General features: G+C 46.6%; 2 protein-coding genes across 4 annotated transcripts in view; one reads left to right on the forward strand and one right to left on the reverse strand.

Annotated features, from left to right (window-relative positions):
- The window catches only part of SCAI (suppressor of cancer cell invasion), an 82,222-nt gene extending 66,783 nt beyond the window's left edge, over positions 1-15,439 (reverse strand). The window contains exon 1 of the mRNA XM_064676525.1: positions 15,428-15,439. The gene's annotated coding sequence lies outside the window, so the exon portion shown is untranslated. The remainder of the gene's footprint in view (positions 1-15,427) is intronic.
- Positions 1-26,158, forward strand: part of NR6A1 (nuclear receptor subfamily 6 group A member 1) — a 76,933-nt gene that overhangs the window by 11,804 nt on the left and 38,971 nt on the right. Inside the window, exon 2 of one of the 3 annotated variants that reach the window (XM_064676537.1) lies at positions 1,023-1,082. In XM_064676537.1, coding sequence (XP_064532607.1) covers positions 1,023-1,082 — 60 coding nt within the window. Of the gene's footprint in view, positions 1-1,022; positions 1,083-20,950; positions 21,493-26,158 lie in introns of those variants that run through there. The other 2 variants (XM_064676536.1, XM_064676535.1) reach the window with 2 other exon arrangements.

Raw genomic sequence — 26,158 nt, forward strand, 5'->3', positions numbered from 1 at the left:
AACTTTGCACTTTTCAGTGTAAACAGTGATCCTCGGGGAACTGCCTCCTGCCAGAGAAATGGGAATTGCAGGAATGTGAAAGGCAGGATTTGGGCTGGCAGCACAGCCTGGCTGTGGGCTGGAGTTGTACTTCTGGGGCTGTGTTCTGTGGTTAGGAATGTAACTTGTACTGTGCATTTACTGGGTCTTAAAGCTAAACAGGAGTTAGAGAGTATATAATTATGTGGGATCTGCCAGCACCAAAGTGATGAAGAGGGAGACTGATCTGCTTGACTTCGGTGTTTGTGGTGATGTGCTGAGAGGGGCTGGGGTCTTTTCACAGAGATCAAGCCCCAAAGAATGTATCTTTGGTTTACCTAATCTTGGGTTAAAGCTGACCCTGTTACTGGAAGATAGGTCTTTCCTGGTTTGGGTCCTGGAAAGGTGGATCCTTCCCAAAACACAGAGGGCATCTGGCATTTGGTTTGGATCACATTCTGACTTCGGGGTTTTTCATTGGCAAACACAGGCAGGAAGTTCTGTTTCTTCTTTCAGCTGTTGGAGTGTCTTGTGTTTAAAAACACTTGTTTTTGATGCTGCTCCAGATCAAATACCATCATTTTGCCTCCCTTTGGAAGAGGATCTCTCTTCCTATCTGGAATCTTTTAAAAGTGCACTGGACACAGATGGGAGATCATCATGTCTTTTCATTCCACAGTAATGGTCTGAATGCAGTTTAAAGCTGATGTAATCCAGAATTTTTGTGCTGGAAGTTGTTCTGAATTGACACTCTCAAACCATCACAAATTACAGATTACCAGTACAAATGCTTGGAAAAGTGCATCTATAGATAACATGGATGAGATAGACATTATCTTGAAAGAGGGAAGGCTGATGCTGTTAAAAACTACCTGCTTCTAAAGCAGCTTCCTCAGGTGACCAAAGACAAGCATATTCAATTTAAGTGTAAATGAAAGTTTTCAAAATAAAAACTTCTTGGTAACATGCACATCACATCTTTCTCATTTTCACTTTCCCATTAGCTACAGATGTGGAGCAGATGAGTTCCTCCTCTCCTGTCCTCCCTATGAACTCCATGGGCAGTAAGTACCCCTTTTCTTGCCACATGATAAGGTGGAATTTCTCATTCTGAGATAATCCAGAGATGTGAACTGATACTCCATAGTAGCTTCGAGAAGTTTTAGAGCTAATGCTTACTCATGGAAGTGGAGTTTCCCCATAGCTGAGAGCTGATGAAGTATTTTTCATAAAAGTAGCACAGACCAGGTCTGTATGTGATTATTTCCACCAGCAGAATGCAGGTTGTGTAAGATCCTTTGTCACCAGAGGTATCTCAATGAAGTAGATGCTTGTATGTGAGGGATATAAACCCCTGAGGTGATGGTAAATTCTGTTGACAGGGAAGTATTATCTGTGGTGTTTCAGTATTAAACTTGGAAAGGTAGAGCCTGGAATGTCTCATGGAACTGAGAGCAGTTGGTGGAATCCTCTGCAATTTCATGGTAATTCTGGGCCTGTAACTTTCTGAGACTTTGAAAATCTGAGCTGCTGGACACCTGAAAAACAGGAATTCAGAATTCCTTCTTAACGCTCCATCTAGTGGCCTTTGCTGTGCAGAGGGACCAGTCCATGGAATCCACTAGATGGCAACAGGCCCTTGTCAGACTGGTGGGACTGGGAAACCGTGTCCTTAACAGAGGGTTGAGCCTCTGCAAACCCCTCACTCAGGGCAGCTTCTCATCTCACTGTTTGGGAACCCTGTGGATTTTTCAAATCTGCAATTTCAAACAGACAGCTCATCTCAGAAATAAAGCTCAGATGTTCAAGCTGCTAAAAGCCCTCCAGAGCCAGGACATTGTCCCTCCCACTTGCCATCGTGCTGGTGGACTTGCACTTCTGTTGGGGAACTTGGGAGAACTGTGGTTCCCCTACAGTGGGAATATGTGGAGCTGTTCTCCTTTGCCATGAGAACAGCTGTGTGGAATGCAGGTATGGCAGGCTCCCAGTTGTAAATGTCTCTGCAGTTATTTGCCTGTTGATTAATAAAACACACCTTTGTAGGCATCTAGCCAGGTTTTCATGCCGTTGATCATTTTTATGTGGAAACAGATAATTCCACATGCATATGTACAATAATTTGTCATTTAGAGATGTGTAGTTTATATTGATATATTGGCTAATATTCTATTGAGCCTTTGTGGCTGACATAGCTCAGATTTACTGCATCCAGGCCTCTCCTGCATTAAAGGGAATTAAAACAAAACTGAATTTTCCACAGTATTCTCCCAGCAGAATGTATCTGCCAATACTAAGAGCAAAGCTGTCCAATATGAACTGAATGACCTTCTTTTCCCCTTAAACAACTGTATGTTATTGCTGCTCTGAGTTTGTCTAGCCACAGCTTTCATGTGTTATCTTTTGCTAAACTGAAAAATGCTTGTCAAACATCTGTTCCCTATGAAGATCTTTATATAAACTTTTGATAAACTAAATAAACCGAGCTCCTTGAGTTCTTTTGATGTCTCCCTGTCTTTCGATCCCCCCGTCGGTGCTGGTGGGCACCCGGTGGGCAGCGGGGTCCCTGAAGTGCTGGAAGGCCTGCTGGAGCCTCCAGGATGGAGAGATGAGCCCTGGCAATTCCTGCTGGGGCAGATCCCAGACCTCTCCAGCCCCAGCTGTCCCATGTCTGCATTGGCAGCACTGAACGAGCTGGTGCTCAGTATCACCCTGATGTGCTCCAGGGCAGGTGGATCTGTGGGGGGGTGGCTCTGGTAGGGAGTGAACAGTTGGTGCCACAAACATCTAAAACTTCCCAAGCATGGATTTAAAAACATTCTGAGCATGTCTGCTAACCTGTCTTCTCTTAGTAAGTTTTTTTCCCTTGCTGTCTCATTACCAAACATGATTAAAGAAAAAAAAATAAAAATCCTGAGGACTTTTTTAAAGCAGAGTAGGAAAATGAATTCTTAAGCTTATTTGTGCATCCAGAGTCTTTAAGATCTGTGGAGTGTCTGCTGAAGCCTTTGGCTTGTTGTGCATTGGCAAACAGGGTGATGGCCCCTTTGCTGTAGTTTTCCCTGTTTGTCTGAAATGTCTTGGAGTAATTGGAGTGAATTATTTTCACATGTCCTTGCAGTAGAGATGAACACCTCTGTCGGGACTTCTGTATTTTGTACTTTCATAAAAGTGTATGTGGGGGAAACCAGTTGGCTGAAATGTCTGTTTAAAATAACGCACAAGTACTTTCTTGTACATCGTGTAAGATGTCGCTGGAAAAAATCCAAATTGTGCACTCTCACTTCCGAGGGAGCCTGCCAAGCATGCTGAAAAATCTGAGATTTCAAAGGCAAAATGTCAAACTGCATAAAAAATGAGTCATCCTCGTTTTGATAATGTTAAAACAATTTGGCAGCCGTGCTTCTGGGCTGCTCACTGTTACATTCCTGTAGTAAATTCCCTCTATCAAAGCACCACACTTACCCAGGGTGTCGGTGGAAGTGCTCCCTTTGGGTGACTGAACAGAGCCCTTCACTGTCAGGCTCAGGGAGAGGGGAGATTTTTTTCCTAAAGCTCCACTTTTGCAAAGTTCAGTCTGTGAGTGTGTAACTGTTGAACTCGGTGGAGTTGTTCCTGCGTAAGATTGAACAAGTTCAAGTCTTTTAGCAGAACAAGCAGACAGATTTATTTTGAATATTCACCAAACTGGAGTTTAAAAGTCATTAGTGAGTTGTTCTGACTTGAACTGTACAGCGAGCTGAGGGAGATGGCTCCTGTGGGATATCAGCATAGCGTGCCTCAACAGGCTGCTTCACAATAAGCCTGTAAACAACTGGAGGAGGAAACAAGGCATAAGAGAAGTGCTTGGACCCTTTACTGCACAGGGAATTGAGTGATCCAATGCTGAGCAGAAGGGGTCCACCATCCCTGGTCTGAGTGGCCCCTGCTCAGAGTGTGGGGGCAACCCAGGGGCCTCCTGCCTTTACTGCATCGCACAGCCCAGCCACAGTGGCATTCCTGGGCACAGCTATGTCATGCCAGTCATTAAAAAATACTTGGAGGGCAGCTTGAGAGGTTGCTCTTCTGTCTCAAGGCAGTGTCAGTTCTGTCTGTCCTGCAGACAGATGTGTGTGCTCCTCCCTGCACGGCTGCAGGGCAGGAGGGTCCCTGCCTGCCCCAGGCAGTCAGCCCCAGCTCCTGAACCCTTCCACTGTAATCAAAGCTGGCCCTGCCCACCCCAGCCATGGAGAATGTTCTCTGCAGCAGCACCTTAAATCAGTGGCTATTTTCTGCCTTGCTCTGTCCCATTCCTGCCCTGTCAGTCCAAAGCCCCACAGCCTCAGTCCTTTCTCATCTCACTGGTCACTTTGTAGGACCCAGTGCTGTTCCATAGCTGGGCTCACTTAGGAGGAAGTTTCATTTCCTATAACCAGGTAAAATTGAGTTAGTTCCTCACCTGTTCTGCCCCTTTAAAAATCCCTGTGCAGTTCTTAAGTTATATAATGCTTTTAGCACTCATACTTGCTCATGAAGGAGCTGGATGACATGTCCTGAACCTCTCTGGTGGGATAATGGCGCAGCCCTAGACCTGCCTTACATGGTTTTGGGAGGCAGAACTTGGATATAAGCACTTCTTTGGCAAAACTGTTGCTTTTCTTGACAGAAAACTGCCCAGGCCATACGAGCCTGCATGGCCTTGGCTGTAGGAGGCTGGTCCTTGGCTGTAGGAGGCTGGTCCTTGGCTGTAGGAGGCTGGTCCTTGGCTGGCTGGTCCGCAGTTTGCATTCATTGATCAGTGAGTTGATAGAAATGAAAACCCACCGACAGCAATGAATGTTGATTGCAGCCATGAGGTGCTGAAGATGCTGCTCTGCTGGGAGGGTGTTGTCACAGGGAACAGTCCCTTTGCAGTCATCTTGACCTCGGGACATACAGTTATTTCAGGGCTCCTCAGAGTCTTGGTGGCTCTGGCAAGCACACTTTGACTGGGAGAGTAGTAGAATCTTCTTGAGAAACTACCTTAAAAGTAACGTAAATCGCCCTTTTTTTTTTGTAAAGGTGATTATTTTTGCTTGGTTGATCCACTTTACTACAGATTTTTGCAGCTGGGAACACCTGGTTTGAAGTTTATGGTTCTCAACTGTGCATACACCAAGGGCTTGAAAATGGCACATTCACTGAACTTTCCCTATTCTTGCATTTTAATTATTTTTTGAGAATTCTTTAGAAGCACAATGTTTTCTAACTCCGTGAGGGCTGGGCCTCATCCCAGGAGTATTCACAGTACACCAGCATGAGACATCCTGCTTGAGAGCATTTGTCATGTCCTCCCTGAGGCTGCTGCTTGGCTGTTGAAAGAACCACCACCCCACCACCATTCCTGAGGTACCCACTGCTCTTGACAAGTGGTTCATCACTTCGAGCAGCTGCTTCAGATGCTGAACTCTGCGTGGTTCAGGATTTGTCAGACCTCCTGGATGGCAGGAAGGCTCTGATGGTGGAGGTGACTACCAGCTGCACCCCCTTCTACTGACACAAAGGCCTGTTTGATGCCCCTTGGTCATTTGATAGACGCACATGAAGATGCCAGGTGTGCTAGGAGGGAACAGCCTTAAGTTTCAACAGCCTGTGCTTTCTCTTGGGCCTCAGACAGGTATCTCCTTTGTTAATCCTGCCCATCTGTGACTGTATACAGAAGCAGAAGGATGGATGTTACAAGATCTCCTAGAGCAGCTCAAGACAACATTCCCTGGCACATCCTTTTGGTGTTTCATGGGTCCTGCAGTGCCGTGGGGGCAAAACAAGTGCCGGCACCCTCCGAAGGCACAGGCTCTCAGAGCCCACAGTCCTACCCCTGATCCCCCAGCTGGGGTGGAGAAGGTTCCACGTAGGTACCACTGAGGTGCCCCAGTCCTTGGCTTTCCGTTCCTTTCAAAGGAAGGGTGTTTCCTTGCTTGCCTGGCTGGGAAGCGACAGCCGGAGCCGCGGGAGCAGCTGGGCCCGGCCGGGAGGGAGCCGGGAGCCGGGAGGGAGCCGGGAGGGAGCCGTCCCTGCCCGGCGTTCCCGGTGAGCAGCTGCTGAAATCGAGCGCAGGTTCCTGCGAGCACATGAACTGACATTCCAAAGCTTTTTCCAGCGAAGCTCAAGTTGCCAGCCCAAATGGAAACGAGGTTTCCCTCCTGATCTGGCCTGTATTCTGCTATTTTGAACATACACCGCGCTCAGATTTGTTTCCAAGTGTACCATATGGTGCGGATATGTTCCTGCTTTTGTGCTGCCCATACAAAACCTTCCACTGCTCTCATGCTCTGTTCTGTGGAAATTCTGCTCTAGTATAAAGTTTTGATTTTTTTTTAAGAGAAAACAAACATTTCTTATGCACCAATTCACTTTTAGAGAAAGTAGAACTGGAAAAACTCAACCTCCGTAGCTCTTAATATAATCTGTAAATCATGACCTGTTAATGGCAACCACATGTGAAATCTCTGAAGGTTCAGGCTTTCCATTCAACAGAGGGTTTGTGATAAACCTCAAGGTACAGTCAACGGTCGATGGTTTTTTCTAGTTCTCAAACTCACCGACAGCGTTGAATGTTCACTGAAGCTATCCAAAGATGGCTGTATACATGCACTGTACATATTTTCCATGCATATGTTTTCCATAGACTGGCAGTGGAAACACTGCTGAGGACTGCACATTCTTTACTGTAAAGTCTTAAACTGCAAAGTATTTTAATTACGAAATGGAACCACAAGGACTAATGAATTGCAGAAGTGTAACACTGGTTATGGATGCTGAGTTGACTTAGTGTTCCTTAAAACAGCTTTGAATGTATCAGAATTGCAGTTGTGGAAAAGCCTTTCCTCCTGTGGATATTCATATTCTCAATAGCTGCAACTAAGGGTGTTTATACTGATTCAGATTCCTTTATAAAGTTCACTTAAAAAATAATAAAGTTATGGGGGCACCTATAACTTTAAACCAACAGAAGTGAGAGCAGGGGACCTACTTCTTAACGGAGTGCATAATCTCTGTCTCTGTATTTCTACAGCTCCCGTCCCCTCTCTTCTTTCCCCTGAAAAGAGGAAAATGGGATTTATTCTCTTTAAGTCTCTATATTGGATCTAATTATCTCCACCTTTTCCACCTGGCTTGCATGGTTTGAAAGAAGAATTATTTGCAGTTTGTTTGTTAAAAATTAAATTTGCTGCTGTATCTGAAATAAATTTACTGTGACTGAAGTGGAGCCTACAGAGTCCATGGGGATAATTTACAGCTTAAATTCCGGAGAGTTGCTTTAAATTTGGAGTATTTTCTCTTGTTGTAGGGATGATAAGTGTCTCTCTGAATATCCTGAGCTAATACATGTAACTTAACAGTAAGTGTATTGTCTCATAAAGTACTTGAAGCAATCTCGCTCCAGGAATACAGGCTGTAGTCTGCACTTAAACTGATTGATTTTAATGGTATCATTAAACATCAACTGATACTGAAAATCAAAAGAATTCTCCGAAAATTAGTCTCACCTTTTTCTTGCCGTCTTTTGGAGTAGGAGCTGGTGGAAAGAACAAAGACAATTTGAATTAATCACAAGCAGTGCTCAGCCTTGAGTGTTAAGCCTCAGGAGTGTCCCAGAGCGGAGGGTGACTACATGTGGTGGGTATAACATAAATCAAGGAAACTGAGTTCAAGTGAAGCATGAAATTTTGGTTTTAACAAACCAAAACAGTGTGTTTATATTTAAACTACATTGTGAGAGAGGCTTTTTTCTCAGTTCACTACTTCTTCCTTCTTTTATACCTCCACTGACCTTCGAGGCGGTAACTTTCATCTTCTCGTTTCGTGATTTTAGAGCTTGAATTTCTTCTGAACGTTAAAAACAAACTGTACATGTTATTTCTATATCCTGGCTGTACACTCCTTCCCCCTTGCAAAGTTCAAAGCTCTCCATCAAGCTGGATTTTTGGACAGATTCCGAAATGATAAAACAGTTCTCTGGAAACACTAAGTGGGCAATATGTGCAAGGCACACTCCAAAAGTTACAGTCTGCACTGAACCTTAACATACCTTCCTCTCAGGCTTCTTTTGCTTAGGAAGCACCAAAACCAGCCCGGAGCTGACAGCTGCCACCTCTATTGTTATTGCTTAATTATTATTTTCTGTCAGGAAAACAGCATTAGGTGGAGCTGACACCCTCTCCAGATGCTGGAGGCAGGGGGCCATGGGGCAGGGGTCCCTCAAAGCCCGACTCTGTTAGTTCTGTGCGTGGAATGCCTTGTAAACTGGGATCCCTGTGAGCTCACCAGTGTAATGGCACCAGTCAGGGAGGCAGTGACTGCTGCCTAGAGCTTTACAATGAAAATATTGTACATTCAGAGCATGCGGGGTTTTCTTTCAACTTACAGTAGAGAGAGTGGATTTCTGTACAAAGAAAATGGTTTCCTCAAAATCTGCATACAAACCCTGAAACACAGAGGTTAAACCTGGTAACTCGAGTATGAGGACAGGATTTAGTTAATTTTGTGGATGTTTCTGGTGCTCTGGGTATTTACGGCGCCTGAACAATTCTTACACCCTAATTCAATCATTCTATTAGCTCCTCACAATAAGGCTTTTATTTATAGCAGGGCAGGAATCCCAGCAGCACTGCCCTGAAGTATCACTAAATAAATTTAACATATGCATCTGGTAGTAAAGCAGCTTCCCTTTCTCTCCCACCCCCTGTGCTGTAGCTGTGACTCTCACAAGGGAGGTGTGTGACCCCAGGGATGGAAATTGGGGCCAAGACTCTGCTCAGCACATGACAGTGTCTCACTGCCTGCCTGGAGCATCCATGTAAATGCCATGTGCAAGCACATTTGCTTTGTCCTGGAACAAGCTTTAACTGTAATATAAAAATGTGTTTTCTTTATCAAGGTAAATGACTTCATCAGGGTAAGCACACAAATACACCCTGGGGAGACACAAGGATGGAACTGCTGGCAGTAATTTTAGTTATTGCTGTTTCATTGAAATTCGGGTGTTTAAGTAGCAATGCCATGGCCAAACACTTCAGATTCAGCAGTCTTCTACAATTAGCACAGGAGATTATTTTTAACTGTCCAAAAATTCCTTGGTCTGACAGTTGACAAGTCTTGGGACTACAGGAAATCAGGGCACAAAGTTTCCAGTCTGTTCTATTTGCCCCTTTAGGACATAGTGCTGTGGTGGTGATCATAGAGAAAATAAATGCAGAGCTCTTCTGGGACCTGAGAGAAATGCTGTTAATACCAGTTTCCAGTGATTTATGGAGGACTTATCAAGTTCTTTTGATCTCATTCTGAGTTGACAAGCTTGCTTGTGGATGCATCATACCCTAGACTTCTGTAAGGTGTTTGACTTAATACCAAATGACAATTTAAACTGGTATGATACAAATTTGCTGTGGCAAATGTTAAAAGGATTAACAAATGACAAACAGGGAGGTCTCAGTGCAATTCCAAGTGGGAACTTGATCCAGTTGGCGCAGCCTTGCAGTGACTGTTGGCCACGTCCTAAAGCATCGAGGTTACTGGCCTGGGAGAAATGGAGTATCCCATTTTAGCAGATTTGGGGTTTTTTTTAGACAGAAAAGTGACACAAATTTGGATCTCTAGATAAATCAAGTGTAAATGAATGCTTTAGTACAGTCAAATGCAAAGTTACATGTTTGGGAACAAGGAATACAGACCATGTGTGAGGATAAAGGACTCGGCTGCATGAAGCAGTACTTGCCATGGAGATAATTAACTGCATGTGTGTGCACAATCTGAGTCTTACTACTGTGCAAACAATGAAATATTGAACAGGAACAGAGGCTGGTGCATCTGCATTTAGTTCTCCTGAAATTGCTGAAATGATACTTTATCCAGTTCTGGCACAGGCTGCCCTAAAGACATCTCTGAGCTGAACAGGTTTCTGAGAGGATGAGTGAAGAGTAATTAAATAATCAGAAAGACTGTCACCAGTAAAATAGAGTTCTCTGAGGTGAAACAGCGAAGGCTCAGGAGTTCTGTCCTGTCTGTTAATATCTTTACCTGCACAAATGAGCCAGTCAGAGCACAGCAACCCTGCCCTGGGCTTGGGAATGGGTCTGTCTTCACAGGGGGGAAGAAGAACCTTGGCAGTAGGTGTTAGCAGGGAAAAATGGCTCTTCAGAAACTCGAGGTATGAACTTCTGTTTCAAGAGCATATGAAGGACTGGGAAACTTTTTTGACCTACAGGGATGTGATTTTGCAACAAAATTATACTAGACACTCTTTATTCTTGAAAAATATTAGACTAAGGCTCAGCAAGTCATTTTAGCAGAAAAGCAAAATTATTTTGGTTTTGCCAAACATGATAATATTTTAAAATAAGGCATTTGTGAGTGAGCTAGTCAGCATTTGCAACCTGACAACCCAGGCTGAGTAATGAGATGCCATGTATTTTTTTAAGCGCCTTACTGAACTCTTTCTGAGCCATTAAAATGGTGAAATAGTTGTATTTTTTAAGCACAACTTGTTTTATCTCTCTAGAACACACATGCAAGCCCTCAGAATCAAACCCTCCATCTCCTGTAACCTGCTAAAGGAAGTGTTTGTCACATTTGCTTGTGGTGAGAAGGGCGGTGGGGGCTGGAAGACACGACCATGGGCAGGAGCTTCCTTGCTGACCTACTTACTCAGCAGTGATCACCCTGGATTAGACTCCAGCTCGCTGTCCTGTCTCCAGAATTGTTTCTGTGCAAGGGAAGGGATGGGACACACAATGACTCGAGCCCTGTCTGCCTCTACACCACATTTCCTGAAGGCTGAGTGCAGTCTCAGCTGGGTGGGCTGGCGAGGGGATAAGGAGCTTCTTCAGGACTGTAAGAGCTTCCCAGCACCCCAAGGGTGGTGAAGGGATGTTGTTCTGAGCAGACCCATCAGGGATGGGTTTGGAGGAGGCTGCATTTGTGAGCTGTTTGTACCTGCAGCTGCAGGGAACAGAACTGACCTCGGCCCCGATGTCTCAGTAACGGTGTCACCATCCCATTTCACACAACTTCAGAAATTGTCTTTGTTGGGAAAAACTACCTTGATGTTTGGGACTACTTTTGAATTGCAGCTGTTGGCTGCAATCAATAAAGCAGTTCTGACTCTTAAAATACAGTCAAACCAGTGGCTAATGGATGTCTGGAGAAGGATACAAGGAGGAGAAGCTCACACATTTCCTGCTAATCATCTCCTGTCTTCCAGACGTTTTTCAGCACGCAGAGACTTCTGGAGACAGGCTTCTGTGCCTTCAGTCACCAGGAATGCCTTTTTCTCTTCATGAATTTGCACAGCTTCCCTGTGAACTTTTATCCCGTCTTTTAAGAGAACATTTGTTGCCATGAAGATGATTGGCTGTGTTAGATCCATCACTTTTAATGGAGAGGAATCTCAGGTGTCCTCCTGATGGATTCCTGCAGTTGCACTATGCCCTGGCACATCTGACACTGGGTAAGCAGCTTTGGGAGATATAAATAACATTGTCTCTTCTGTATTAAACATGCTCACAGTTCTCCATCACTGCAGTACTGCACTGCTCCACACCCAGGCCACGTTACATTCATTGTGGTGGTTTGAATTTAGGATAAGTGCTTCTTCAGAAGATCCTCCTGTGCTCACTGTTCTTGGCTGGTAACTCTGTGTCTGTGAAGATCAAAAGATTTCCCATCAGCTGTGAATTCAGGCATAGTTCCTGTGCCTCGGTTTCGGGAAGGAGAGAGATGATCCTAACTGCAGATGATTCTGTTACCCAGATTGTTTTCTGCCTTTTAGCATTTTGGAGATTGCTGGCAGAGTCATCAGTCTGACAGTCTTCACAAAAATTAGTTCTTCTTTTGCAGGGAATTGCCCTGTTGTGCTGAGGTTGGAAGGAGCTGGACTTAGCCAGTCTCTGCCAGGGCAGGGAGGGCAGGAAGCACCGTGGGTTCTCCTGCTGGTCCCTAAGGTCAGAGTGATGCCCTTGTTATTGCTTCTGAGATGTGTAAATGTAGCTGGAGATGAGAATGGCTTTGGCATTAAGGTCTCCTTTGGTTGGGTGAGGCAGTGCCCGCGCTGGGTGGGCTCACCCCTGGGGTGTGTTTTACAGGCACCATTTCAGTTCTCCCGGGTGAGATACTGAAGACGCCCAGAACCTGCACATGCAGTGGGCAAACAGGGAAAATACACCACAGAGTAATGGGGAGAGAAATTGGAGGTGTTTGGTTTGTTTCTATGGGTTGATCTCTAAAGACTATATACTAAAGTATGATCCCTGCTGCATAAGGGAAGGCCCATTCCTGAGCAGGATGTTTCAGAGATGGTTTCCTGGGACTCCAGACCGGGGACATGACTCTAATAGAATCCCAAGTTCATACAGGGGATCATGTACAACACTACAAAAATACAGATTTTTTTTTTTTTCATATGCTAACTGGGACTTTTATGTTTAATTCACTGTTTGAAATATTAGCAATTCCAGGTGGATAAAGCTTAGCTTATCTGCTTGGGAAGTTGTATGGATGGAGAGCAATCCAATGAAGGATTTACTTTTCATAATCATAATGTCTTCTCCTGATTCGTGGGTTACTGTCCCTTTGAAGATAATTAGTTCCTGTTTTTCAGCTTTATAATCCAGCAATTCTCATCTGTTAGACTTCAAGATTTGGAGTTCTCCTCAAAAGAAAAACCTGTAGAATCTCACTTTTTGGCTCAGTTTTGGCAGTGTGGCACCTCCAGGTCAGTTTTACGTTGCCATCTTGTCAGACTCCATTTCATGATACACTCAGTGCAATAACTTCCAATAACTGTAAATAACTGAAGCAAAGAAAATGACATTACAATGACATTGTAATGAGCAGGAAAAAAACAGGTGAGGATCCATCCTCTCCATCCTCCTCCTCCTCCCAGAGGTTATGAGATTTCTCATCCCTTCCCAGCATTATTCTTTCCACGAGCGTGTCTTCCTCGTGAGCTGAACGGGTGCCACACAGAACAAGTGCTGATCTCCCTGAACCTCTGCAGGATCCTGGCTCCCATCTCCTGGCTGTGGTCACTCCCATCCAGCCACGGCAGGTGCCACCAAGCCTCGATGTCTGTGCTCTGTGCTGTCAGGGAAACACATTGTCACGCCCTGCACGTGGTCCCATCCCCAGATGGATGGATTTCCACTGTGTCTCGTTGCTGTTTGTTCCCATTTTCACACCAAATTCATTCAGCCTTGTTTACAAATGATCTGAATGTGCCTTGATCACACAGCACTGGCTTCAGAGTTTCAACCATGTTTCTGTGGGACTTCCCTCCCATTGCTCTGTGTGCGGCTCAGCCAGAGCAGCACATCTTTAAATGTTCTTCAGGTGTTAAAATTTAAAATAGAAGTGTCTTCAAAGACTCTTGTAGAACAACTAACTGTGATTTGGGGGAAAAAAAAAGAGGCAGTCTTTTCTATCTGGTTACCAGGCAAATATTCTGTTGGAAGAAAGACTTCCTCCCCCGCCTCTTATATATTTAATTTCTTTGCTTTTGTGTGCTTTTAAATATTGGATGGATGTGGATATGACCCCCAGGTGAGCAGGACTCAGCCATTCTTCTCTGAATTATACATTTAGCCTATTTAAATGCAGCCATCATGTGAAACAAAAAGGAGAAAATGTACTTATGTTCATTTAGAAGAATGATCTTTGGATAACGTCACCCAAATATTGCCGGGTTTTATCTTGCCTATAAAATAAATTGGTCCCAGTGTGCTGTGAGATGCACATAAAAGTTTGAATATGAAAGTAGTATAAAATTCAGATGAGTTGGTAGAACTGGCTTTAGAATTTTGAAAAAATGGGAACAGATTTCCTAAGTACGATGTATGAGGGAGGGATGTACTGCAGATTTTAATTTGTGAATCTCAATCTGTTGGCATTTTTTCTTTGTTTTTTTTTTTGGTGTCCTTTCTCCTGCTGTTTGATCGTATTACCAGCCTTTCGTCCTGGGGTGTCATGAGAGCACAAGTGTTCCAGATGTGCTCTGTACCCCAACATGATGAGCCACAGAGACCGAGGATGATGATAATGCCCAGGTCTGGTCTTTGGATTGTGGGTTCTGCAATCACTTCAATATTTTTTAGAGTTTTAGCACTGAACTCATTGGTGTTTGGAAATAGTTTCTAATATTTTAAGATGCACCTTCTGCCCTTCCCTCTCCCAATACTTACACCAAATAGAGGGGGGTTTGCACAATCTCTGTTCCAGTAATTGGTTTCTACCGGAACAATTAAGAGCTGTGAGAGGAAATTTGTCATAAAATGTTCCAAATGGAAATCTGCTTTTATGTGGTTTCAGAATGACAACCCAGCAGGCATAGGTGGATGTGCTGTAAAGTGTCAGGATTCAGATGGCACCATCCTTATCCTCAGTAAACAGGTGGGGCTGGGAGGGACGTCTGGATCTGGGCAATCCACACCAGCTCTCCTCCCTGGGCACCACAAAGCTCACACAGACACAAACAAAACAGGCTCACTCAAATATTTCTGTATGTTCTTCTTTTCCAAAGTAGACTGTGGAAATATTGCATCTACCCACTGGTTACTGAGGGTAAAAAATGAATTAAATAGGGCAAACAAAGCTGCAGCTAAGCTATTATGTATTTCAGATTGCTTAGTATTTGGCATGTGGACCAAATGCTTTAGATTATAAGGCATAAGCCTTTCAGAACCTTAAGTTATTTTAAAATTAAATGGATGACAGGCACAGGTCTGCTGCATGGATTTGATTTTCTTTGTGTCTTAGCAGAAGTAGTAAGCAATGTCTGTAAGTATCTAATAAAGCTATTTTTTGCTATTACAGAGAGGTTTGCTATGAGAAACAGAACTGAGAGAGGACCACATTTTCAATAAAACAAATTGAACAGATTCTCAGAAATCTAGGTCACAGTAACAGATGACCTATACATGGTCCTAGTTTTTGATGCAACTGTCTAATCTGCTCTGAGAGTACTAGCCAGACATCATTCCTAATTGACCTTGATATTCAGTGAACAGAAAGAAAGCTAAAGCCACATGATATTTAAATCTTTAGCAGAAAAAAAATATATGGCAAACTTGAACGCATTCTGTTTTATAACTAGGAATCTTTTTAAGGTGAACCTTGTCTGCAAACGTGTTGATCATCTTAAAAATCTGAATTTGAGGCTCCACCTAAAGAAATAAATCTGACTACCAAGAGCCATTCATTATGCCCAGTTCCAGGGGAGGGTTTTATGTCCCCGCATACCCACACTCTGTAACGCCCTGTTGGACTCCCCCCAGCCTCTCCTGTGCAGGTCCAGCGTTCTCTGCCGAGGTGGGAGCTCTCCCTGCCCGGACTGGGGGGCTCAGCTCAGCACGAGCCCCCGGGTACCCAGCTCTGGTTATGTAAATGGAGCTGCTGCCACTCTGGGGCACTGCGTGCGTGCAGCTGGAAATGTAAATATGGGAGACTGGGAACTGCAGAGTGTGGTGAAACCCTGACCACCTCTGCTCATAGCCCAGACGGATCCTTTCTGGTCATGACACCAGGCTCGAGGTGCAGCGTTATTTACAGAGGCACTGCGGATGGCACACCAGAGGAGAGGGATGTGCACTCTTGTGCTAAAATAATTATGGTCAAAGCCCAAAAGAAACGAAGTAGGAAAGCCTCGAACGCTCATATTACAAGGTGTTTTTCAAGAAAACTATAAACTGATTTAGGTTAGCAAGTTAAGAATCAGTCCCTGTGTTGCTGGAATGTTTGGGATGGATAACATGGATAACCTATGGCTTGCTGGCCCCGTTCCGTTTCAATGTGCCTGTACTGGACAGGCAGTGGCTGTGTCACCACGGGGCTCACCGTGCCTGGGCTGGAGCCACACCAGAGCACACGGCCCCTGTCACCCGTGTGCCAGAGCAGCTGGAGCTGTGCTGCAGAGCAGCCTCGTGTGAGCCGAGGGCAGCGCCCTGGGCGGGCACGTTCCCGCTCCGCGTGCCCATCCAGCCCGCCCACCGCGTTCCCCTGCCCTTAATCACAGCTTGGCATCGCAGCCCAGACTGTCTGGCCTTTCCGAGGGAAACACGGGTTAACCACAGGTCTGAGTAACCCAAACTGGGTAGGATCCCAAAGTAGGAATGGTGGAAAGGGACCTGCTACGGGGCGGCAGAATTCCCGTTCCCAGGTCTCCCGCAATATTCATTCGCGCGCGTGTGTGTTTAGGTGGCACAATTAACTGCCAATGCAGGAGGGTTCTTGGGGTTGAGATGCAGCAGTCGGCACATGGAAATGTGCAGTTTTACCCAGTCATTCCTGGCAGTTGGGTTCATTTCTTTGTGTTACAGCTCAGGGCAGCTGCAGATGGTTTGAGCTACTCTCGGGCAGAACAGGGAGAGCAGGAATGACTGAAGTCTGTTTGAAAAGGTGATGTCACCAGGCTGTATGTCCATGGTGCTTCTTAGGGAAACACATGCTTCCATGTTACCCTTAACATCAAAACACCCAATTGTTGTCTTTTGAGTTCTTAACATTTGAAACTGTTGAGTGCCATTAATCAATGCTGTGGGTTTGAAACGATTACAGCATCTGCTGGCTATTATTAAGATAAAATGAAATTCTTAGGATTCCACATTTTTTGTTAAATTGCCAAGTCTATTGTGAGATCTCAGCATACCTGACACATTTTTATTGGCAACCAACCCTGTAATGCAATACTGTATTTTACTGGCGGGATTATACACTGCAACTTCCAAGGCTGTTAGTGGTCCAGGCTTTTTAAGCTTTCCCTTGGAACAGCCATAACTGGAGTTGAGAAAACTGACTTTGGAATTATCTGTTATTTCTATGTGCAGTTTAAATAAACCCTGACCACATAAGAAGAGCCATCAACATCCTTTTCTTATGTGCCTGATGGGATTATTCCCATGTCCAGGCTGAGTCTGTGGATGTTGTCAGGGGCAGGTTATGCCCAGACATTCCTCTTGTGGCTGTTTTGATTAGGCAGTTCTTTTTGCCAACCTATAATGTTCTGGTTTCCATTCAAAACTATCTCCTTAACAGGTACGCAAACTCTTACAATGCAATTGCAAGGACAGAATTTAACTTTTCAGCACATTTTTTTTTTAGGCAGCACTTTCAAGGGGTAGGTTTTAAAATCAGCATCTAGGTGAATTAGCAGTCTTACAGGTAACAGAAAAGTTGCTGTATTTTAAGAATACTGTGGAATTTCATCTAAAAGTGCTTTGTAGATAAAGCCATCGATATCCTTACATTTATTTAAAATAATAATATTTTTGTCCAAAGGCTTATTTTAGCTAGGTCCTTGTGGGTTTGTCAGTACCAGCAAGAAAGTAAAATCAAAATAGCTTGATTGTAATCTAGCCTGATTCTTATCACCTAAGTTTTACTGAGAAGTAATACACCCAAGCCATTGTACTCCATCAGGAGGAGAATTCAAGGAAATTATATAATTGCTCAGACAAAACTGACTCCTGTGAAAAGTATTTACATTCATATTTGTATTTCTAATGTTCTGATATAGCAGCTGAAAATTCTATGAGCTAGCCCCTCACATGAGCGGGTGTTTGTTAATCATACAAGTAGCACCTTTTTTAACAGTGTGTTGGTTTAGTCATCCAGCCTTTTTTTGTCCTACATTGCTCAAAGGAGCAGTGGAAGCAAGTCCATCATCTGTCTCTAGGGCTGGTGCAGAGCATCAGCACCGCTCTTCCCAGGTGTCTCCCACACACCCTGGAAAATGGACCTTCCTCACTTTAAAATTCTTCCCCTTTTCAAACGTGCTTAATATGGACGCAAACAGCCCAGCATTTGTTTCTGTATTCTATGATGCTTTGTGTCTCTGCTGCTCATAACAAACACACACATTTCCCAAATGCAATATACAACTCTCACTTTCATTGTTTTTCCCGGGTGAAGAAGAGCCAAGTCATCCCATTCCCACTGCGGTCACAGCAACGCTCCCACCTAGAGACACCCTGACACTGTGTGCCTGGGAGAATTCTAAGAGTCTTAAAATCCCATGGGTCCAGGTGTTTTATGTCGCACTAAGGTGGTAGAGGAGGGACGATTTATGGAAAAATACAAAAAAAAAAGAGGAGGACCAGCCCCAAGCCTCCTGCTCCTTGGGTGAGGATTGCCCCGGCCGCGGCGCCGCGCACAGCGAGGGGTTGGCTTCTCAGCTAATAAAACCCGCTGGTTGGGTTTCTAATCTCAATAATTTCTGCTCATTGGCTCCAATCAGCGGATTAAAGCCCAGTCTCCGAGCAGTTCTCATTTTAACTCCAGACTGGGGGGAAAGCAGGGGAAATGGGAGGTACCAGACACTGAGCGCTTTGGGTTTTCTTATTTATTTTGGTGTTTGCCAAGTTGACACAACTGAGCGATGTCCTCCTCCACAGCTGGTGCTGGAGCTGCATGGAGTAAATTTACTGAACCTTTTAGGATGAAATCAGCTGTCCAGCCTCATCCTCTTACAAGCCACCACTAAAACAAATCTATTAGACCACCACCCCATCTCAAGCTAGACATCAGCTGCCTCGGTAACAAATCTCTGCTTTTATAAACACTTTGAGGTTTTCTAGTCCTCAAATTCTTTTAATTTCCCCCTCCCCACACTCCCCAAATTAAATTCTCCAGCCAGATCATACTTCTGCCTTCCAGACCCGGGGCAGCTGAAAAGTAACCATATGGACTTCATGATTTTATGTACTGCGACAATAAAGCTTTTATGACATTCTAGGTGGTTAAAAATGGCAGTCAGGAGCTCTTAAACATGGCACAGGCATGTTGCTGTTCTGAACCGACAGACCTGCCAACAGTGCATCAAAAGCTGTAATTTCCTGTGCAGTGAAGCCCCTATCTCTGCTGCCTCCAGCTTTGTGTCCCAGGGCTTGTGCCTGTGTGCTAACAAATCTCTATTGTCCAGCGGGGCGAATAGTGGCTGGGACCAAAGAATTGCTGTCTGGTTTCTATTCAAATCCAGGTAGTCAGAGATATGAATGGAGTTTCTCGAACAGCCATGTGAATAACCTCTGCTCTGCGTGGAGCTGCAGGCGCTGCCCGGCTGCTCTGCGCCGCGGCTGCGGGGAGCACACCGCTTGGAAACACACTTTTAATGCTCCTCGTGGCTTTTAATACTTATTAACTCTTAAAATCTGCTATCTCGCATTCCTGGACAAAACAAGGAGGGTAAATCATCCCCTTCTCAACTTTCTGAACTTGTGGAGGAATTCTACTCAGAGCTTTCATAATGGGCTGTTTTTGCTGAGAAAACGATAGGAAAAGTTTATGAAAATTATTTTCTTAGACAATGCCAGATTTTTAAGTGTACACTGACCACCTTTTATCGTGCACAGAGCCCAAGTGTCACAGCTAATCGCTGCAGAGGGTCTGGGGGGAAAACAAGTCAAATTTCTTTTAGATATCTTGTACAGAGCCTATTGTGAGCGTCACAGTAAATCACTGCAGATGGTCTGGAGGGGCAAAGACGTTAGATTTCTTCTAGATGTTGTATACAGAGTCCATTGCAAGCGTCACAGTTAATCACTGCCGACAGTCTGAGAGCAAATGTGTTAAATTTCTTTTAGAACAAGTTATGATAAGAAAAATATCGGGTATGACAGAGCAAGAATTGGAGGAATACTGCACGTGGGGGCTCATTTTATTGCAGTTTTTTTGTATTTTGAGTGGTTTTGGTAATTAACGTGAGGCTGATGGAATCAAGCCCCGCGCGGCCACAGAACGAGACCCCCGACACCGGGGCTGTCTCAGCCCTCTCCCACCACCACAACTGTCGCTAAGCTGTCGCCGGTCGCGATAGTGTCCGCGGGCGGGGCGGCCGAGCGCTCGCCCCCGCAGGTGCCACCGGGGCCAGACAAAAGGGGGTCCGGGGGCTCGTCTCCCTCTCGCCGTCCCCGCCCGGGGCTCGGCGGTGCGGGCGCTGCCGCCGCGGGGCGGGGACGGCGTGTCTGGGGCTGCCCCCCTCCTTTGTGTCCCCGTCTGGCTCAGTTCCTCCCCGCCAGCCCTCGGGCGACACGCGTGTCTGGTTACCGACCCGCACCCGCGAGCAACTTCGGCGCCGCGGAATCGCTCGAGTTTCTGCTTCTTCACCGGGGGAGGAGGGAATAAAAGGGGGTGCTGCCCGTTCCCCCCTCCCCCGGTACCGGCGGGGAGCGGCTGCTCCAGCTGCGTTACATTAGCGGATAGAACATATATATCTGTGTACACATATAAAAAAAAAAAAGCGCTTCTGTTGGAGAACAAAGGAGCACGTGCAGAAATGGGACTGGAAGAATAAAATATAAATAATAAAAAAAAAAAGCCCCGGCGGCGGGTCGGGGCGCAGCGCGACCCCCGCCCCCCCGGCGGCTCCCCCCGGCCCGGCGGCACTCGGATTAACGCCTTACCTGGCGGGGCGCTCCCGGGCACGGCTCGGCGCTGGGCTGGCTCTCCCCCAAGTTGCGGGCGGCCCGGCGGCTGCCGAGGCGGAGCGGCGGCCCCGTCGCGGTGCGGGCGGGGCGGGAACGCGGCCGGACCCGCCGAGCCCCCGCGGCCGCCGCGCCCGCGCCCCCGCCCCGCTTTATAGCGCCCGCTGACGGGCGGCCGCGCGCCCTGTCACGTGCGCGCCGCCGCCGCGCCCATTGGCCGCGCGGGCGCGGGGCCGGCTCCTGATTGGGCCGCGCGCGCGCCCCGGAGGGCCCGTCCCGCCCCCCCGGCGGGCGCGGGGCCGGGGCCGTTCGGGGCCGGCGGAGGGGCCGGGGCCGTTCGGGGCCGGGCCGAGGGGCCGGGCTGAGGGGCCAAAGCCCCACACCTGCCCCGCGCCCCCCGCACCGCGCGGGGCCCCGCGTGCCCGCCCGGCCCCTCCACGGGCCCGGCCCCGCCCCGGCCCCGCCCGGCGGCCCCGCCGCGGGGCTGTCAGCCGGCCCGGCGGGCGGCGGCGGGGCCTGGTTCCGCCAGCTCCCGAGCCCCGGCCGGGTTATGCCCGGGCGTTCCGGGCCACCAGGAAACTGGGTTACGGGCAAGGCCGGGCAACGGCGCGAGGCCGCTTCGTGGTCGCACTTAAAGACTCCTCAGATGTGTCACAGAGCGGCTCCAGCGCCTTCGAGGAACGCGGGGGTGCTGGAAAACCCCGCGGGTATCCCCTCTGGAGCGGCTGGACGACCCCCCCAAACCCGTGGGCAAAGCTGCCCCGAACCACATGTAACACCGAGGGGATTTTCCACACGGTTTTGTTTCCCTTCCACTTTCTAGCACAGCAAGAAGGACACTGCCGTTTGTTTGGCAGGACAGAAATAAAACGCCTTTAAGCACGTTCTCAATGAGGCCACCTGAGGATGAATGAACTCCACTACCTTGCTAGTTTCGGTGGTTTGAGACTGACAAAGCTCAAAGCTGCTCCCACGAACTTGTTTGTATCCTCTAACGATGCTGGAACAGTGAAACAAGACACTGGGATGTGTCCAGAATCACACAGAGGTACACTAACTTTGCTTTTGTCAAGTGTTTTCAGAGGGAACCCGAGGCTGAGAAGTGTGGAGAAGTAATGTCCATGTTCTATTTTCTCACCTCAATCTCTTCCAGGTTTCTTAGTCACCTTTCTCTCATTGTTTTCAGTCACTGACCTTTCTTTCTTCTCTGAGAACATTTTGACATGGGCAGATCAAAGCATTGGACACCCTCCTTGGAGGGGAGGTTGGACTGGGTGGCTCCTGAGGTCCCTTCCAACCTACAGTCCTGCGCCATAGGGCAGGTTCTTTTTAGCACTACATGTGTTTTGCTGTTGTTAAATGCTTTCAGTAGCTCTTACTGGTGGTTCTGGGTTCCTCTGCTTTGGTGGCCCAGCAGCCCCAGTGCCCTGGGACAGCACACACACACTGGGGCAGCCACAGGTGACGGAGGAAGGGAAAGTGTCCCAGCGGTTCCTGCCCTTTTGCTGGTCAAAATGAACTTGGGCTTGTTGAGTTTTTTGGACGTGCCGTGATGTCACTGGCAGGGATGCAGAGCAGTGAGGGGGTGGGTCAGAAGGCCCTTGTGGGCATTCTTGACAGGGATTTCTGTAGAATTCCCCCTCAAGGGCTGGATGAATGCATAGATGGAAAATGAAAATGAAATGAGAAAGCAAATGACAGTTACATGGAGCTCGTCCAAAAGGAAGCAGTTTGGAAAGAAAAAGAAAAAAAAAGCTTGACATGCTGCTTTAATAGTGACCCAGGCTCATATCAGAGCCATGCAGCTGCTATTGATGGGGATGAAGAGGTTCCCACCTCCTTGTCATGAGTGTGAAGGAGATAACTCATATCTGCTGTCCATTCTGCCCGTAATCACCAGTCTGGTAACTTTTCCAGTTCCCAGACAGCTTCCTCTGACTCCTCTTTCAAAGATTATCTTTCACTTCTCAAGTCACTTGGGGATTTTAGTGATTCTACTGAAATGTAGTTGATGCTGCTGTTAAAATACACTTTCTGGTGCTTGCTGGGTTATGAATGTGCTTCTGACTCAAAACCACACATCATCTCTGATCCTGTTTATGAAAGATAAAAGATGAAACCTTAAGAGGGTGTTTGAGGGTCATATGGGCTTTACAAGGCATCTGAATGGCTGCGGATCCCATTTTAATATTTGCAGAAATAATATAAAAGTCCTCAATATGAAATGTTAGGGTCTAGAAAAGGGAACAGTGTTTTGGCACAGTGTATAAACACAACCACATGCCAGTCTCCAGGTGCCTCTTTCTGTCCCCACATCAGAGGTGATCTTCAAATGGCTGAGTCGCTTGAGTGTTTTGAGGCTCGTCCTAGTTCTGTTGCTCTCATTCTCCAAACACCAGGTCCTGTTCAGTTGGATGTACACTGCAATTACTAAATTAGAGCCGTGTTTCACTAAGTCTATGGAAAACATCATTTCCTATTGGGAAGTGAAGTGCTGGAGCAGCCGTGGCAAACAAGTTCCCCAGGCAAGGGCACTGCGGCCGTTGTGCCACGGCTGCTCCTGCGAGCCAGAGCTGGGCCCTGCAGGACCCTGTCAGAGGTGATGGGGCTGGGGGCAGGAGGTGGGGGTCGACCCAGTTTTCAGCCCTTCAGACATTTTACAGTACTGTCACCAGCTTGGTGTTAGATTTTGCTGCATAAAATTTACCCAAGTCAAAAGGGAAAAGCAATGGAGGTCTGTTGAGGCAGCTAAAGGAGAGGCAATGCTGGTGCTCCCTTGTGCTTCTCCCAGTTATTCTTGAGTCTTTCTGGCAGTTTTCGTCCTGCAGTCAGGGGGAGGAGGAAAGAAGAACCTTCCAGTGAGTTTGCTCAGATTCAATGTGCTGACCCAGACAGGAGAGACCTGGGCCAGATGGGTCTTGTTTCTCTTCATACCTCAAAGCCCAGCATGTGAACATGTGGGGGGTTAAAGGATAGGATATGTGTCTTCTTCTCCCCCTATGTCATCTTTATTGAGAAATAAAGAGAAATCCAGAGTGTTAATCTGAACCTTCCCTCTTCCACCACCCTAACATGCGGCACTGCACTGGTTGGACCAGCCAAATTATCTTCTTATCCCTCCCCACTGCTGTTCTCTGCCTTTCCTTGGGCAACTGAGACATGTCTATTGCCGAGTTTATTCAGGCAAGACTGTAAAACAAATTATTTAAGAAAATAGTTTGGAAAAAGTTAATTTGGGTCAAAGAAGGATTAACCGAGGAAATTGTTTCTTTACATCCTTCTGCTCAGAAGTAAGCAAGGAAGAGCTTGTTGAGCCCATTTTTGAGGTTATTTTGTCTGTGCTCTGTCCTTTCAGTAGCTGCCATTGCTTAAATCCATCTAACTAGATGAGGAAGGAAGGAGATTCAGTTTGAGAGCAAATTCAAAGTGAAAAGATTTGGCCAGCGACATGATGAAAGGGATAAGTGTAGGTAGAATGGGATTAAACAGAAGTATTCTTGGTATTGAACACATGGCTCAGAAGCCTGTAACACTCTTTGTAGCCTTATTTGAAACCAACTTTATATTGCTTTTGCATGGAAAAGGCAGGATAAAACTGATTTAAAAAATCAATGTGAAACCGAGTGAGATAGAAATTGTTTGATAGAATTGTTTGATAGAATTGATAGGCAATTATGAAACCTCATTGCAAAACATCAGGAGCAGCATCAGGGAAAGACTGTGCCAGGAAGGACAGTTGGATTTGGAGAGGGTGATCCAAAGGAACCGTCGCTGGGGCCGGAGCTGCCCAGTGGCAGCAGCTCTGTGCTGGCACCCGGATGCTGCACAGGAGAGAGACCTGGCTGCAGCATTCCCCTGGTCCAACGGGCAGGGGAGGCAGAGACAAACAGCAGCTGGTTGCATCCCCACTCCTCTGTGCATGTCGTTCCCTCTCGGCTTTAAAACCTCAGTTTAAAGGAGCAGCCTGTAAAAGCAGAATTCCCTGGGCCTTCTGAAGAGTTCCAGTTCCTACCATGACTGTGTGTTCTGTGTGTGCAGCAGGACAGTGGTTGGTTCTGTGGTGTGGCACAGAGGCAGTCCCACTCCGTGGTGTGCAAAGCCTGTTGTCCTCACCACTCTGGGAGCGAGGGAATAGCTTGAATTGTCTCACTTGAGGAGTAAACACAAGGGCAAAAGGAAGGCACAAGACCAAAACTGAGTAAGAAGTCAGTAGAAGAGCCAGAAATGGGGTCTGCTAACTCTGTGCATTATTTGTTGTTTAGGGTATGCTGCCAGTATTAATAACAAAAGAATTGGCTGGGTTTCCACATTTGGGCTATGAAAAATGCATGTGTGTGCTGCTGCAATCAGGGGAGCGCTGTGCTCGAGGAGCAGCGCTGCAGGTTAGCACTCCGACAGGGTCCCCGTGGCTGCTGCGCCTCGCTGCCTGTCACCTTCTGTAGTCATCAAGTGGATAAAGAATTTTTGTCATGCTGCTTCATGAATGAAGCCTGTGCTCCTGAAGAGCATAAGAATTAGCTCTGAAGTGTGCATTAGCACAAAACCGACGATGTTGAAAATCATAAAACCTAAAATACACTCTCACTCCATTTTCCCTTATCCTGACTCTGAGAGGGGATGGAGTCTGGGTTTAGTTTGTCATGGTTTTTTTTTTTTTTCCACTGGCTGCTGCTAAAATGCTTGGGATTGTGGAGAGCTACCAGCCCTTTGCTTTTAGCATCATTCAAAAACCTTCCATTTAGAAACCATTCTGATATCTTGGTGGTTTTTTTTCTTCCTTGTCTTTTTTTAACTACTAAGGAAATTTGCATGAAAATGGAATCATTGTTTCTGAAGAGTTCCATCTGCTCCTGCTGCTTATTCTGGAGCTGAAGTCATAATCCTCTGCTTGTGAAATTTCCCATTGAAGAGATTTTTGGCTTGTTATAGTTTCAGCACAAAATTTCAGAACAGAGGAAATATAGATGCTTCACCTAGAAAAAAAATAAAAAAGAAAAAGCCTTGAGATGACATCAGAACTGCCAGTGCATCTGCAGTCAATACACTGTAATTCCACAGGGACTGAGAGAGTAGGAAATAGGACAGTACGAGAGGTGTGAGGGGCTTGGAGTGGGAAAATGCATTTCCTCACAGTGTCAGAGCTTTGGCTGGGGGTAATGAAGGAATTGTAATTTTCTGGGTGGCTCAGTACATTAGGATTCCTTTTGGTGGAAGGGAAAGGGCAGGATTGGTTCGGGGCAACAGGAATGCTCAGACCAGCCAGAAATGAGCAAAGTCCCTTTAAAAGAGCTTTGGCCGGAATGGAACTGCCAGGGAGGATCCATGAGATGGATATTCATGTAGCCGCTGTCATAGCCCTGTGCCTACTTCAGAGGAATATTCTGCAAACAAGAACGGGATTTTGTTGTTGTGATTCCTTCTCTTCCTGGCACTTCTGTGTTTACTTACATTTGTGTGCAGTGCCGAGTGCTCGCGTGTGCCTGCGTGTAAATGCTGGGCACATCCTTGCAGTGGAAGCAGTAGGGAACGGAGAATCCCGTGGGCTGGGAGGTGACACTTGTCCTGCTCGGACCTCTGTCGCTATGCAGAAATGCTGCGGGAAAGTGGGTCAGGGCGGGCGGCGCTGGCACAGCCGGGCGGGCAGCGCCGGGACCCCGCGGTGGGCACGGATCGCGTGCGGGGCCGCCGCGCCTGCATCCCGGAGATATTCCGAG

The sequence above is a fragment of the Pseudopipra pipra genome, chromosome 20 (assembly GCF_036250125.1).
Source record: "Pseudopipra pipra isolate bDixPip1 chromosome 20, bDixPip1.hap1, whole genome shotgun sequence".
Taxonomy (NCBI): domain Eukaryota; kingdom Metazoa; phylum Chordata; class Aves; order Passeriformes; family Pipridae; genus Pseudopipra; species Pseudopipra pipra.